Here is a 17109-nt window from a genome sequence, read left to right on the forward strand (position 1 = left end):
TTTGAAGTTATTATAAAATATTGGGCATATTCCCTGTGTTGTACAATAGATCTCTGAGCCCATCTTATACCCAGTTGTTCGTACCCCCCATGTCCCCACCCCTGCAGCGCCTCTCCTCAAGTCCAGCCATGAGTTTGTCCTCTGTATCTGTGAGTCCTTTGCTCTATATTTTTTCTATAGCATATATCATTTTGTAGCACTCTGTATAATCTACTTTTGGTATTTACTGTCTGTCTACTCCCTATTGGAATATCAACTTTGTGAAGGCGAGGATTTCCCCCCAATATCTAAAACAGTGGCTGGCACAAACTAGGAACTCAGTTAATTTTTGTTAAAAGAATGTTGTTGAATACGTGTAACATTTCTGTTAAATATCATTGGGTATTTGTTAATGGACTGAAGAGGAAGAAAGAAAGGAAAGAAGGAAGAAAGATAGGAAAAGGGAAGAAAGGAAGTAAGGGAGAGGAAGAAAAAGGGAAAAAAGAGATTTTCTGGGTTTGGTCTCAAAACCCAGAAACTTCCACAGCTTAATGCAGGAATCTAATGTAATCTCTCTCTTTTTTTCAGATCAAACAACCAGGAAGTTCCGAGTAGCAGGAGATACTGAGTTCAGACAAGTACACGGCATTGCAGAAGAGCCCATCTTACCATTTTGGTCTGAGTAGCAGAGCGAAATACCTCAGAGCTTTCAGTTTCAACCCCTTTCCGCACCCCACTAAACCACTTCTTGAATTCCATCTGCACCTAAGGAATATAGAGGCTTGTGTTACATCCAAAGCTTGGTTTGGGAGAAAAGACCCTAAAACAGGAAATTAAAGGTGTGGATGCCAAGACATATTCTCTGCCACCCTTATACTGATTCTTGGTATAATATTGCCATATTCATGCTGATTCATTTAATTTAGACTGGATTTGCTTGGTTGTTAAAGAGGCATTTACTAAATGAAAGGCACCATAAGGATTCTATATAGGATGATAATAATGATGATGTTGGTGGTGAGGGTGATGGTGAAAATGATGATGATGTTGGTATGATGGTGGTGATGGTGATGGTGATGATATGATAGTAATAATGATGAAAAGGATTATGGTCGTGATGGTGATGATGACAAAGAAGGTAATGGTGATGTGATGATTACGAAGATGAAGGCCATTATTTATTGAACACTAGCAATGTTTAATGTACTTTATAGACAATGTATCAGTTAATACGTTAACCAATGCAATGTAACATTCAGAAGAAACAACAGAAGAAAGATTCTTCTCTTACCCCCAATTAAATGTGAAAAAATTGAGACTCTTGGAAATAAATTGACTTGCCTAAGATCACATGGCCAGCATGCAAAACCTTGTCATTTTTACTCAGAGCCCTGACATAGACCGCCCACTGTGATTCCATGAATTGCCTTCCTTTAACCACATTAAAAAGAGGAGAGTGAAAAAGTTGGCTTAAAACTCAACATTCAGAAAACGAAGATCATGGCATCTGGTCCCATCACTTCATGGGAAATAGATGGGGAAACAGCGGAAACAGTGTCAGACTTTATTTTTTGGGGCTCCAAAATCACTGCAGATGGTGACTGCAGCCATGAAATTAAAAGACACTTACTCCTTGGAAGAAAAGTTATGACCAACCTAGATAGCATATTAAAAAGCAGAGACATTACTTTGCCAACAAAGGTTCATCTAGTCAAGGCTATGGTTTTTCCAGTGGTCATGTATGGATGTGAGAGTTGGACTGTCAAGAAAGCCAAGTGCTGAAGAATTGATGCTTTTGAAGGGTGGTGTTGGAGAAGACTCTTGAGAGTCCCTTGGACTGTAAGGAGATCCAACCAGTCCATTCTGAAGGAGATCAGCTCTGGGATTTCTTTGGAAGGAATGATGCTAAAGCTGAAACTCCAGTACTTTGGCCACCTTATGTGAAGAGTTGACTCATTGGAAAAGACTCTGATGCTGGGAGGGATTGGGGGCAGGAGGAGAAGGGGACGACAGAGGATGAGATGGCTGGATGGCATCACTGACTCGATGGACTTGAGTCTGAGTGAACTCTGGGAGTTGGTGATGGACAGGGAGGCCTGGTGTGCTGCGATTCATGGGGTCGAAAAGAGTCGGACACGACTGAGAGACTGAACTGAACTGAACTGAACTGAAGATCACATGGCCAGCATGCAAAATCTTGTCATTTTTACTCAGAGCCCTGACACAGACCACCCACTGTGATTCCATGAATTGCCTTCCTTTAACCACATTATCATATTTTTTAAAAGACATCTAAATTCTTAATACTCAACATTAACTCGCATTAAGTTCTATTTTACTTCTGTGTGTGAGGAGCACCAAGCATTAAGGCACTAAAAGATGAAAGAGAACTTTGTAAATTGTTAAGATGGTCTTTTCACCGCCAGCATCTTAATTGCTGATAGGTCTACTCAACAGCAAAGGGGAAAAAGCCAGGAAAGTTGTTTTCAATTTTTACCCTATAAAGAGTGAAATTATAATGATCCTCACTGAGAACATGTGTGCCACAAACTGCTAAGACATTTGTTTTATGTTATCTCGTTTAATTATCAATCTGGTGAGGCTGGTATTGCCATATTTGCAGATGAGAAAAACCAAGGCTCAGAGAGCGTAAGAAACCTTCCCAGAGTCACACAGCAACCCAATTAGTGGAAATACCAGGATTCTGGTCTTTCTGGGTTTGTGGTAATATAAAATTATGCCAATAAACCAGTGTTTTTCCATACAGTGCACCTGACTAGAAGGATTATTCATCCTCTCTCTGACAAACTCAGGTATGGCCATGGGATCTGCTTTGGCCAATGAAAGAGAGTTGAACTGTGCTTTGTCATAATCTCCTTTCCCTTTGCCATGAACACACTAATGTTCTACTAATAAATAAGGGCTGTCCCTTCAGCCTTCATCACAGAGTGAAGATGATACATATCAAACTGCAGCTATGTAGCATAAGCAAGAAATAAGCCTTTGTCATTGTAAGCCACTGAAATCAGAGGGGGATGAGCTAACTGTTACTACAGCAGAATCTCCCTTATCCAGACTGATATGTGTTCTGCTATGAATTAAAGTGTGTCCCCTGAAAATTCATGTATGAAAGCCCTAACTTTCCCAATGTGGTTATATCTGGAGGTATGACCTTGATGGAAGTGATTAAGGTTAAATGCAGTCATAAGTTCCCAGGTGGTGCTAGCGGTATAGAACCTGCCTGCCAATGCAGGAGACACAAGAGACACAGGTTCAATCCCTGGGTCAGGAAGATCCCCTGGAGGAGGGCATGGCAACCCACTCCAATTTTTGCCTGGAGAATCCCATGGACAGAAGAGCCTGGCGGGCTACAGACCATGAGGTCGCAGAGAGTCGGATACGACTGAACCAACTTAGCATGCATGAGGTCATAAGCACCGAGTCCCTGTTCAATAGGATTAACAACATCCTTATAAGAAGAGACCTGAAAACTCTCATTCTCACTCCCATGTGAAGACACTTTCAGAAAGTGGCCATCTACCAAGAAGAGAGTCCTCTTCAGAACCCAAACATACTGGCATCCTGATATTAGGCATCTGGTCTCCTGAGTTGTGAGACGATAAATTTCTATTGACCAGATCACTCTGTGATATTTTTTATGGCAGTCACCAGCAGACAAAGGCATGCAACTTTCATATACTTCTAAAATTATTCCAAAATAAAAAGTTTACTTAAAAAGAAGTTATTAATAACTAGACTAACAATCCTTTTTTTTTCCATATGGCAGGTCCAGATTGGAATGATGAATGGATGAGACTCAGAGCACATGATTTACCCAAGAAGCACCTAAACCCTCTTCCTAGAATCAAGGCAACTCCAAAATTATAAATATACAAGGTCAGAGAGAAGATCCCCTGGAGAAGGGAACGGCTACCCACTCCAGGGCTTCCCTGGTGGCTCAGATGGTAAAGAATCCGCCTGCAATGTGGGAAATCTGAGTTTGATCCCTGGGTTCGGAAGATCCCCTGGAGAAGGGAATGGCTACCTGCTCCAGTATTCTGGCCTGGAGAATCCCATGGACAGTAGTTGCCAAAAGTCAGTCACGACTAAGCGACTTTCACACGGTCAGAGAAGGGCGAGGATATGAACAACAATTCAACAAGACTTTCAGATTAAGCTGGTGAGACACAAAATGATTTGCCTTACCTGGCGATTAAGAAGACAGTGTACCACAAAAAGCAAAGTCCCCTGTAGAACATTGATGATGGTGAACATGTAGGCGATGATCGATCCAGTGGTCTTCCCAACTTCTTCAACCAAGAAAAAACCAAGACCCCAAGAACATCCCAGGATAAACAGCTGAGAGATGGCTTTAAATGTCATGACTCTGAAAAAGGAAAAAACAGTAATACCTCTCATTTATCACTACATAGTGTGCATGGCACTCAAGGCTTTCAGCACATTCTTTACCACTAGTGCCACCTGGGAAGCCCTCTCATGAATCACCTTAGTTAAACCTCATGAGTAGCTCATGTGGCAAAGTGTCTTCCTCGAACTCATACAACTTGAAGAAGGCAGAACCCAATTTGTTTTTTCTTTTGAAATTAAAAGTAGTTTTTAAAATTTATTTTTAGTAGGAGGATAATTGCTTTACAATAATTGTATTGGTTTCTGCCATACATCAACGTGAATTAGCCATAGGTATGCCCCTTCCATCTTCAACCTCCCTCAGACCTCCCACCTCATCCCACCCCTCTAGGTTGTCACAGGGCATCAGATTTGAGCTCCTTCCATCATATAGAAGATTCCCAGTGGCTATCTATTTTACATATGGTAATGTATCTGTTTCAATGCTACTTTCCCTATTCATCCCACTCTCTTCTTCCCCTACTGTGTCCACAAGTCTATTTTCTGTGTCTGCGTCTCCATGAACCTAGACCCTTTTATACAGAGTGAAGTAAGTCAGAAAGAGAAAAACAAATATCTCATATTAATGCATACATGCAGTCTAAGAAGATAGTACTGATGAACCTTTCTGCACAGGAGCAATGGAAAACCTAACGTTTATGACCTCTGAGAATAATGCTTTTTTCTCACTCTTGAAAATTATTCCTCTGCAAAGTCTTTTACCTGGAAGTTTTATACCCTATTTTTGTATGGGTGGTCCCAGAAAATGTGGTCCTATAGGAAAAAAAAATCTATGGGTACCACTAATTCTGGTATGCATTCTTACCTGGTGTTCTGAATGGTGGAAACTTCTTTATTAAGGGAGGAAAGTTTGCTTCTCAAAATCCACAGAACTTGGAAGTAGAACACCAAGTTTATCTGTGGAAACAGAATGGAAAATTGACTTGGAACTGTCTTTTGAAGCTATGTCATGCAACCCAACTTGAGGTAGACCTAAGAATCTTTTCCCAAAAGATACAGACTTTATAAGGGTAGTGATATGCACACAGGCTCTGGTCTTTTATACAACACAGACTATAGAACCCATGCATCTGATGGTTGATTAGCATGACTATATAATTTATCATTCAAGCCAGGACACTTTAAAAGTGAAAGAATGCTATTCACATCTATACCAGGATGACGGATGTAACCAGGAATTTCTTGGCAAACAGGAAAATGTTCTATGCAGAGTGAATATTTTCTAAAGTTTTGTCAAATGAACAAATCCTGGATTTTTAAAAGACTTCCCAGCAGAGGGTTATGTTATATCAGAGGAACCAGGGAGCTGGGGGAAGCTGAAGAAAGACATCTGAAGACAATATTTCCAGCAAGAAGGGTTGATCACATTAGGCTGTATTTCCTTATCACATCTCATTTCCACTTTAACAGGTAAGAAACACACTCGGTGTTTCACCAGTAAATATCAATGGTTGGTCACCTACCAAGATAATGAGTGCTACTGGCCCCATGAAGCTCCAGATGAACCCTTTATCAAGTTTGAGCCAGCAGCTGTTGAGAGAAAGATAAGCATTAGCTGCTGATTTCTTAGGAGAAAGCAAAGGACTTGAATTCCGGCTACTGTAGCAATATCTGAGCAGTGTCCATACCTGTTTGGTTCAGATCTGAATATTAGGTGGAATTAAACATGGGTCCTCATCTCTTGCAAACTGCATGCTTTGAACCTCAGTTTCCCAAGTATAAAGTGGGGCCAACCAAAATGTTTTCAACACTTTTAAGTAACTACTGTGACTATATACCAAGTCTTGAAGTCAGATAGTATTATCAGTCCTCTGACTTTGCTTTTCTCCTTCAATATTGTGTTAGCTATTCTGGGTCATTTGCCACTCCCTATAAACATCAGAACCAGATTGTCAATATCCACAAAATAATTTTCTGGGATTTTGGTTGGGAATACATTCAATCTATAGATCAAGTAGGAAAAAACTGACTTATTGACAATATTGAGTCTTCCTGTCCATGAACATGGACTATCACTTCATTTATTTGAATTTATTTTGATTTCTTTTATCAAAGTTTCCATCATATAGATCTCATAGTAAAGATTAAATGAGATAATGTTCATGCATTTTTAATACATTTCCTGACAGAATTAAAGACCAATGATTGTAGCTAATAATGTATTCTAATACCATGTGAAAGTGAAAAGTGAAAGTCTTATCTGCATCTTTGCAACCCCATGGACTGTAGAGTCCATGGAATTCTTCAAGCCAGAATACTGGAGTGGGTAGCCATTCCCTTGTCCAGCAAATCTTCCTGACCCAGGAATTGAACCAAGGTCTCCTGCATTGCAGGTAGATTCTTTACCAGCTGAGCTACCAGGGAATCCCAATAAATGTATTCTAATAATGTACTGTGCTTAGTTGCTCAGTCATGACTGACTCCTGGCAACCCCATGGACTGTAGCCCACCCGGCTCCTCTGTCCATGAAATTCTCCAAGCAAGAATACTGCAGTGGGTTGCCATGCCCTCCTCCAGCGGATCTTCCCAACCCAGGGACTGAACCCAGGTCTCCCACATTGAAGGTGGATTCTAATAATAATGATTGCTAAAATAAGAGAGTAAAAGTAGTAATTTTCAGCTACAAAAACTATCAACACTAATAATCAAGCATATTTCATGTACCAAGCACTCTAATGTCCAATACTTTGTATTCTTTCATAGCTTATATTTGAAAAAATAGTATAATTTATCAATATAATTTATTCTGAAAAAGGACATGGCAATATGAAACTGGTAAAAGTAAGCAATTACCAATACTCAGTAGGCAGAAAATCTCCCATACTTGATTCTATTCCAAGGGTTACAACTATGGCCCATAGGCCAAATCTGGTCCTCTCTTTGTTTTTGTAAATAAAGTTTTATTTAAACACAATCACATCCATTAATTTACAAATTGTCTATAACACTACAGGGGCAATGTTGAGTAATTTCCAAAAAGACCATATGGCTTGCAAAACAATAATAGTTACCATCTGTTGTTTTTCTTTTTGTTTTTTTTTTTTTTTTATAGGAAGTTTGCCAGCCCCTCCCTACCCCCACTGTTTCAGATTTTGTATTGGTAATGGACACCACTTCCACCATGAATGCACTCATCATGCTTACTGAGTATACGTTCCATAATTCTTGTGTCCTACTGTTGCTGATACAGCCACAATCAGAGCTGGGACCCCATAGCCTACAGGGTACATGAACCTCTTCTTGAATCTGCCTGCAGTGGTGTAGTTGGCCACCTTGAGGTTCCTGACAGTGAGGAAGAGGTGTAGCCCTTCGAGGAACATCCAGGTGAAGGCGGCCAAGTAGAGGTAATGCAGTACACCTGCGATGACCTTGCACAGCACCTGGGGGGAGAGTAGAGTTAGGAACATGGAGCTGATGTGGTCTGTACCTGATTATATCCTTGCCTGTGTGCATGCCAAGTCACTTCAGTCGTGTCCAACTCTTTGCAACCCCATGGACTGTAGCCCACCAGTCTCCCCTGTCCATGGGATTCTGCAGGCAAGAATACTGGAGTGGGTTGCCATGCCCTCCTCCAGGGGGTCTTCTCTGCCCAGGGATCAAACCTGCATCTCTTATGTCTCCTGCATTGGTTCTTTATCACTAGCACCACCTGGGAAGTCAAATTATATACTTAACACTTATTATTTCCTGCATGCTAGCCTGGAATTTCAATTCTTACACCTGTGCCATTTTGCTTAGGGGAAACACATCTTCTAGGGACTCTCACCAACCATTGAAATCTGCCTATCTTGTGCATGGGGCAAGCCAGAAGTGCCAAGAAATGAATGTCATGGGTGAAAAGTGAAAGTGTTAGTCACTCAGTCATGTCCAGCTCTTTGTGACCTCATTGACTGTAGCCTGCAAAGCTCCTCAGTCCATGGAATTCTCCAGGCAAGAATACTGGATTGGTAGCCATGTTCTTCTCCAGGAGATCTTTCCAACCCAAGGATTGAACCTGGGTCTGCTCTATTGCAGGCAGATTCTTTACAATCTGAGCCACTGTGGGAGCAGCACTCAAATCCATAATAGACAAGAGTTAGCAAATCAATACTCCATTGACTTTGGCATTTGGGGGGATGGGATGGTTAATTTTATGTTTCAGCTTGACTGGGCTAGGGCATGTCCAGACAACTGATAACACATTATTTCTGGGCATGCCTGTGAGGATGTTTCTGGAAGAGATTAGCATTGGAATCAATAAACTGAGTAACAAAGATGGCCCTCACCAATGAGGATTGGCATCATCCAATTTGTCAAGGGCATAAATAGAACAGAAAGTTGGAGAAAGGGAGAATTTGCTCTCTCTGCTTGAATTGGGACATCCATCTTCTCTAGCTCTCAGACATCAAAGGTCATGGTTCCAATTAATTTTATTTATGAAATGTATGGCAGAAACCAGCAAAGTCACATCCACCAAAATGCCAAGCCTCCATCCACCCTCAGTTTGTCACTAGGACTCGACTTACCAAACAGAGACTACATTTCCCAGCACTCCTTGCAGTTAGTTTGACCATGTGACTGGCTTCTAGCCAATGGGATTTGAGAGGTCCATATAAACCCCTCTCCTAGGACTCCACCACCCTCTTTCTCTTTCCACTTGGTCAAAATGGAAAGAATCTCAGGATGACCTTGGAAGCTGTGTATGCTATGAGAGAGCCTCCCATGGCCTGAGGTTGGAGTAGAGATACCCTTTACACCTGTTCACTCACCCTCTACTGACTCACAGGGGAAAATGAACTACTCTTGGGATAAACCACTGATATTTTATAGTTTATTTGTTGTAGTAGCTATTGTAACCCTAACTAACACCATCAGTCTGATTTAACAAAATGTTTGAGTGTCAGACTGATGGTGTTAGTTAGGGTTACAATAGCTACTGCAACAAATAAACTATAAAATATCAGTGGTTTATCCTAAGAGTAGTTCATTTTCCCCTGTGGGTCAGTAGAGCGATCCAAAAATCTACAAGCAATAAATGCTGGAGAGGGTGTGGAGAAAAGGGAACCCTCTTACACTGTTGGTGGGAATGCAAACTAGTACAGCCACTATGGAGAACAGTGTGGAGATTCCTTTAAAAACTGGAAATAGAACTGGCATATGACCCAGCAATCCCACTGCTGGGCATGCACACTGAAGAAACCAGAATTGAGAGGGACTCGTGTACCCCAATGTTCATTGCAGCACTATTTATAATAGCCAGGACATGGAAGCAACCTAGATGTCCATCAGCAGATGAATGGGTAAGAAAGCTGTGGTATGTATACACAATGGAGTATTACTCAGCCATTAAAAAGAATACATTTGAATCAGTTCTAATGAGGAGGATGAAACTGGAGCCTATTATACAGAGTGAAGTAAGCCAGAAAGAAAAACACCAATTCAGTATACTAACGCATATATATGGAATTTAGAAAGATGGTAACAATAACCCTGTATGCGAGACAGCAAAAGAGACAGATGTATAGAACAGTCTTCTAGACTCTGTGGGAGAGGGTGAGGGTGGGATGATTTGGGAGAATGGCATTGAAACATGTATATTATCATATGTGAAACAGATCGCCAGTCCAGGTTCGATACATTATTCAGGATGCTTGGGGCTGGTGCACTGGGATGACCCAGAGGGATGGGATGGGGAGGGAGGTGGGAGGGGGGTTCAGGATGGGAAACATGTGTACACCCGTGGCAGAGTCATGTCAATGTATGGCAAAACCAATACAATATTGTAATTACCCTCCAATTAAAATAAATAAATTTATACTTAAAAAATAAAATTAAAAAAAAGAAATTATGGGTCATGTTCAAAATTACACAGAGAGATAAAATGGGAATTCTTGCTTTTTACCCTACACAATCATTGGTGTTTATCATCATTCATCCCATCTTTCCTCCAAACTAAGTGGCTAGATTGGATTAGGACCATGAAATAAATAATATGTTAATTCTCCTACCTCAGGTTCAGTTTGATCAATCCTCACGAGGAAGAGGAGGTGGGCCAGAAAGAGGCAGATGGAGAGCTGCAGGTGGAGAGTAGTGCTGGTGTTCTGGATGGATCGACACAGGAGGAAGGTGAGGGCTGCCAGGAGGAGGCAGAGCAGGGAGAGGCTCAGCCCCACATAGGTGATCATGGTCAGCACAGGATCCTCCTAGAAGACACCAAAAGAGGAATATATTATTCCAGCTCTATAGGTATGTTCCTGATGGAGCATCGGATGGACTTTCCAGATCAGCTCCCAAAGAAATGACTTAATCTCTCTAAGACTTGGTGATTCCCTCTTCAAAATATGGGTAGTTATAGCATTTATCACACAGAGCTAGACCAGCATTGACAAATAGAAACAGATGAGCCATGTGCATAATTTTAAATTTTCTAGTAGCCATATTTTTGAAAATGTCAAAAGAAACAAGTCTAATTGATTTAATAGTACATGTTCAAAATACTGGGCTTCCCAGGTGGTGTTAGTGGTAAAGAACCTGCCTGCCAATTCAGGAGATGTAACAGGCAGGTTCAATCGCTGGGTCAGGAAGATCCCCTGGAGACAGGCATGGCAACCCACTCAAGTATTCCTGCCTGGAGAATCCCATGGTCAGAGGAGCCTGGTGGGCTATAGTTCACTGGCTACACTCACAAAGAATCGGACACGACTGAAGCAATTTAGCACTCATGTACACATGTTCAAAATACTATCAGTTCAACGTGTTGAATGTCATATAATTAATATAATGATATAACAAAAATATAATCAGTTCAAATTACATTCAGTGTAAAAGTTATTAATGAACTAGTTGGTCCTCTTTTCCCTCCATATTCAGTCTTTGAAACCCAGTATGTACTTAACACTTACCGAGCATCTCAATCAAATGCTATATTTTAAAGAGTGAAAGTAAAGCACCGTCCTACCAAAAAACAAAGTTGTATTTAGTGGAAAAATATTTTATACTATTTCTTAATTTCAATACATTCAAATGGAATAGAATTTTTTTCTTCAGTCATACTAGTCACATTTTAAGTGTGCAATAACCATATGTCTGATCCTATTGGACAAGACAGCAATCAAATATAATCTCATGAAGGCTGTTTTGTTCTCTGTAGTATCCACAATGCCTGGAATGGCATCAGACATATAGTAGTTTACTCAAATTCATGTTCATTGAGTTGGTTAGATAGCATCACTGGTTATAAATGGACATAAATTTGAGCAAACTCCAGGAGACAGTGGAGGACAGAGGAGCCTGACGTGCTGCAGTCCATGGGGTCTCAAACAGTCAGACACGACTTAGTGACTGAACAACAAGAAAGTTACTTATATATAAATCTGTTAAATGAACAAAATGAGGTTGTGCGTTTACGTAAGAAATATGGTGTTATCTTCCAGTCAATGACCAATAAATGGGAGTTTAAAATAAGTGGGGAAACAAGTTAGGTAAATTTCTTTAAATGCGAGTTATCTGAGGTATGGTTGGGACCTGGGAAGTTTAGGGGGCTGTGCTTTTACATGGGTGATGGTCAGTTGCCTTTGTTCTGGTGTGACTGGGCGATGGGGGTTAGGTCTATTTCTCGCAGAGTAACAGGTCTCCATGGATCTTTCCACCGTAGGGGCTGACAACCGACTTTTCAATGATTGAGGGCTTTCTCTGCTAGCTTGAGCACACTCTGCCCGTGCCCATGGACATGTCAAGAGAATGAATACTCCCTGGATGTTGTTGTTGTTCAGTCGCTAAGTCTCGTCTGACTCTTTGCAGCCCCATAGACTGCAGCACGCAAGGCTCTTCTGTCCTCTGCTATCTCCCAGAATTTGCTCAAATTCATATCCATTGAGTCAATGATGTAGCTTTCAACAAATGACTGAAGGGAGATGGTGTATAAATAACCCAGCTTTCTCGCCATTCATTTAGGATGACTCTGAGGTGTGTCTTCTACCCTGACTCCAAAAATCTCCCAGAGGGAAGTAACCCCAGTTACTCATAGTGGTACCTGGCATCTGGCTTCTCTGATTGGCTTCTGTCTCTTTCCCATTTCATTTCCCAGTCCCTTACTGATGCTTCCTGGAATTACCTCTCAAGTAATTCTGCTTGACACCTTATCTCAGAGTTGTTTTTTTTATTTTCCCTGAGACTCGGAGAGTCTTTCTGGACACAGTCAAGTTCACTGTAAGGGACCATAAATTGTTGTACCTTGGGAACAAGAGCCACGAGGACAGCAAAGCTGGAAAGGTGGGAGCACTTGCATTGGGTGTGAGAATCATTGCTGCCCAAATGAGCGCAACCCTCCGTCGACCAGCTGCCCCCATCCTTTGATCCTTTCCAGTAGACACAGAAATATTTTCTCCTCCCACCACCTGGCTGGAAAGAGAAGAGCATGAAAGTGGATTTCTTCTGGTTTTTATCATTTCAACTTTATAGGTTAAGTGAGGTGCACTGGGTTGGAAACTGGATTGGAAAAACTCTGAAACCCTTGTGGGGAAGTGTTGCATACCCCACTTTCACTGTGGGATTTGCTCTTCATTTATTCTGCCCATCTCTGGTTTTCCCTGGGACTGACTGTTATGCACTGCTTTCCCCAGGTTGTTGGTCATTGATAAGACCAATGAGAGAAATGGATGAGAGGGAGAAGAGGCAGCTCCGGTATTTCTTCTGTACTGCTTTTCTGCTGCCAACTGTCTCCATCTCCAATTGCCAATCTTCCTGTATACCTGCAGCCTTCACTGGGCAATGCTCATCCCCCCAGTGCTTTTTTTCCCCTATTGCCTTTTTATGCTTAAGTGTGATACCAGCTGTCCCACATTTGCCATCTCTGAGTGCCTCAACATTTGTTAGTTCTCTTAACTCTGAATGATCAGAGTTGAATTCAGTTTCCTGCCTGGACTGATAATTCACCTGTTCAAGGTAAAGCCTAGATTTTGCTCACCTGAGTATGTTGGAAGGTCAGGAACACAGGTTTAGATAGATCAACTTTTTCCTTCACACCAATGGAGCCACTTATCACTTGAGAGTTCAGGTTGACTTCCTTTATCCCTCTTCTATCACTGAAAAAGGATCCATTTAGAATATCCCCAAGAGATCGATAAGTGATAAGCGCCACTGCACTTGCATCTGAGAAAATGGAAGAAAAGTCACGTTTGCTAGGGTATCTAGAGGTTGGGGAATTGGTACATTAGTGTTCTGTGTGAGGGTTGTAAAGGGTTGTAAGGGTTATATAAAGTCATAATTGCACTTGGAAGTCTTTTCCATTGCCCAATCAATACATTACATGTGTCTTAGGGATTATTATTCTGTATATGTAATATATAGTCAAATGTATCACACATTATAAGGGATATAAGGCAATGGCACCCCACTCCTGTACTCTTGCCTGGAAAATCCCATGGATGGAGGAGCATGGTAGGCTGCAGTCCATGGGGTCACTAGGAGTCAGACATGACTGAGCGACTTCACATTCACTTTTCACTTTCATGCATTGGAGAAGGAAATGGCAACCCACTCCAGTGTTCTTGCCTGGAGAATCCCAGGGACGGGGGAGCCTGGTGGGCTGCCATCTCTGGGGTCGCACAGAGTCGGACACGACTGAAGCGACTTAGCAGCAGCATGTGCAAAATATTCTATCGATGTGTTGTAAAATATTTATATATGAACATTAGACATCAAAAGGAGAATCATAAGGCAAGATGTTTGTCTCCAGAAGGTAAAACTCAGGTGTGCGTGTGTGTGTGTGTTTGTGTGGGCACGCACATGTGCATGTGCCCGTTCAGTCATGTCCAACTCTCTGCGACCCCATGGACTGTAACCCGCCAGGCTCCCCTATCCATGGGATTCTCCAGGCAAGAATACTGGAGTGAGTTACCATTTCCTTCTCCAGGGGATCTTTCCGACCCAGGGATCAAACCCCCATCTCTTACATCTCCTGCACTGGCAGGCAGGTTCTTTACCCCTAGCACCACCTGAGAAGCCTGGAACTCATGTGGGATGAAGAAATCAAATGTTTCTGAATAGATGATGACTCCCTCATATTCATTCCTGTACACTGTTTATGGTGGCCAAGGGACGGAGGCAACCTAGATATCCATCAACAAAGGAATGGATGGAGAAAATGTGGTATGTCTGTACAATGGAATACTACTCATTTATAAAATGAAATAAAGTTGGGACACAGACGGACCTAGAGACTGTCATACAGAGTGAACTGAGCCAGAAAGAGAAAAACAAATATATATTAACACGCATATGTGGAATCTAGAGAAATGGTACAGATGATCTTATTCGCCAAAGAGACAGAGACACAGACCTAAATAACAAATGTATGGACACCAAGGGGGGACGTGGGGCGCTGGATGAACAGGGAGATTGGGATTGACATATATCACTGCTGATGTGTGTGTGCTCAGTTGCTCAGTCTTGGCCAACTCTTTGCACCCCTATGAACTGTAGCCCACCAGGCCCCTCTGTCCATGGAATTTTCCTGGCAAGAACACTGGAGTGGGTTTCCATTTCCTACTCCAGGGTATCTTCCCAACCCAGGGACTGAACCACACCTCTTGTATCTCCTGCACTGGCGGGTGCATTCTTAACCACTGCAGCACCTGGGAAGCCCTGTACAGTATCAACACTATGTATAAAGTGCATAACTAATGGGAACCTACTGTATAGCCAGGGAACTCTGCTCAATGCTCTGTGCTGAGCTACATGGGGAGGAAATCCAAAAAAGAGGGGATATGTGTATACACATGACTGAGTCACTCTGCTGGATAGTAGAAACTAACACAACATTATAAAGCAACTATACGCCAACAAAAATTAATTTAAAAAGTATTCCAAATAATTCCCATCTTCCACCTCAAGCTGACTCCTGGGTATCTAATTTAATGGAAAAGTATCGTGACGGCCCATTCTGTTCAATTTATCCTCTCACCCTTCCCTCACTCCCTCCTCCTACCTCTCTCGCTCAGCCTCTCTCTCTCTTTTTCTCTTTCTCTCTCTCTGTCTCCCTCCCACCCTCTTCCCTTTCCCTTTTCATGCTAGAAGAATTTAAGTCATAGAAGTTGAATGCACAGTATGACACGGTTTCCTAAACTGCAATCATTCACGTGCCACCATGCCAGTTTTACCCCAAACCACTTACCACCTATATCACTCGATCTAAAAAAACCAACTGGTCTTCTCTGGTGGTCCAGTGGATAAGAATCACTGCCAATGCAGAGGAAATGGATTTGATCCCTGGTCCTCGAAGATTCCACATGCCGCAGAGCAAGTAAGTCACAGCTACTGAGCCTGTGCTCTAGAGCCTGTGAATCACAAGTACTGAAGCCCATGCATCCCGTGGAGGCTGGATGCATGAGAAAGCTGCCACAATGAGAAATACTGAGCACTGCAACTCAGAGAAAGCCCGCAAGCAGAAACAGAGACCCAGCACAACCGAAAATCAATTAAAAAATAGATTTTAAAAAGGAGTGAATGGTTGAAAAAATAATAAAAATCAACTCAGTTTTATATGTTTTCCCCTCTCCCTCCTCTCTTCTACAGCTCACAGTAAACAGTGAAGATTAACCAGTAGCCAGGAATTTTACAGAGGAGTCATAGGAACAAGTATTTCACTCTCTCAAGGTAACTGGGTCTTTCTCTTTGAAATACTTTTCATGCATGCATTCATTCATTCATTTGTCACATGTTTACTGAGCATCTACTGTGTACTGGACAGTGTTCCAGGCATCACAACACAACAGGGAACAAAATGGGCAGAGTCCCTGCCATCAGGGAGATGATGTCGTGGGAGAGATAGACAACAAACAAATAAATAAATTAGAAAGGGTCGCATAGTGTGGATGTGATGCAGAGACTTAAATAAAATGACAGAATAAAGCAAGGGTGTCAAATTATGGCCTGGGGGTCAAATCCAGCCTACGACCTGTTTTTGTAAATAAAGTTTTATTGGCACACAGCCATGTCCCTTCATTTACATATCACCAATGGCTGCTTTCACACTACAATGTCAAGAGTTGAGCAGATAAAACAAAAACCATCTGGCCCCAAAACCAGAAATATTTGTCCTCTTGTGTTCTTACAGAAAAAGTTTGCCAACTCTTGCCTGAAAAGTCCCATGGACTGAGGAGCCTGGTGGGCTGCAGTCCATGGGGTCGCTAGGAGTCGGACACGACTGAGCACTTCACTTTGACTTTTCACTTTCATGCATTAGAGGAGGAAATGGCAACCCACTCCAGTGTTCTTGCCTGGAGAATTCCATGGACAGAGGAGCCTGGTGGGCTGCCGTCTATGGGGTCGCACAGAGTTGGACATGACTGAAGCAACTTAGCAGCAGCAGCAGCAGCAGGCTAGCAGAATAGAGAGATTATATAATGCTTCTCAAGGGAAAGAGTGTTTGAGGCAACTCATGTGCCATCATCAAGAGTGAGCTTCTCTGAGGAAACGCTTCTATACTACATTTGGTGGGAATGTAAGTTGGTGCAGCCACCATGGAAAATGGTGTGGTGGTTCCTCAAAAAACCAATACATGATCCAACAATCCCACTCTTGGGCATATTTCCTGCTAAAGCTATAATTCAAACAGGTACATATACCCCTATGTTCATAGCAGCAGTGTTCACAATAATCAAAGCATGGAAACAACCTAAAAGTCCATCAACAGAAGAATAGGTAAAGAAGATGTGGTATGTA

At 42.0% G+C, this 17109-nt stretch overlaps 1 protein-coding gene across 2 annotated transcripts in view; it reads right to left on the reverse strand.

The window, feature by feature from the left end:
• LOC147368704 (putative adhesion G protein-coupled receptor E4P) overlaps window positions 1-17109 on the reverse strand; it is a 37065-nt gene that overhangs the window by 4474 nt on the left and 15482 nt on the right. Inside the window, exons 9-16 of one of the 2 annotated variants that reach the window (XM_086409756.1) lie at window positions 13352-13536; window positions 12619-12786; window positions 10395-10589; window positions 7552-7787; window positions 5871-5937; window positions 5213-5304; window positions 4186-4366; window positions 649-744 (exon numbers count right to left, since the gene is read on the reverse strand). In XM_086409756.1, coding sequence (XP_086265882.1) covers window positions 649-744; window positions 4186-4366; window positions 5213-5304; window positions 5871-5937; window positions 7552-7787; window positions 10395-10589; window positions 12619-12786; window positions 13352-13536 — 1220 coding nt within the window. The remainder of the gene's footprint in view (window positions 1-648; window positions 745-4185; window positions 4367-5212; window positions 5305-5870; window positions 5938-7551; window positions 7788-10394; window positions 10590-12618; window positions 12787-13351; window positions 13537-17109) is intronic. The other variant, XM_086409757.1, reaches the window with a different exon arrangement.

This window comes from Bos grunniens, chromosome 7 (genome assembly GCF_055505025.1).
Source record: "Bos grunniens cultivar Pamir isolate PY7600 chromosome 7, Bosgru_T2T1.0, whole genome shotgun sequence".
Classification (NCBI taxonomy): Eukaryota; Metazoa; Chordata; class Mammalia; order Artiodactyla; family Bovidae; genus Bos; species Bos grunniens.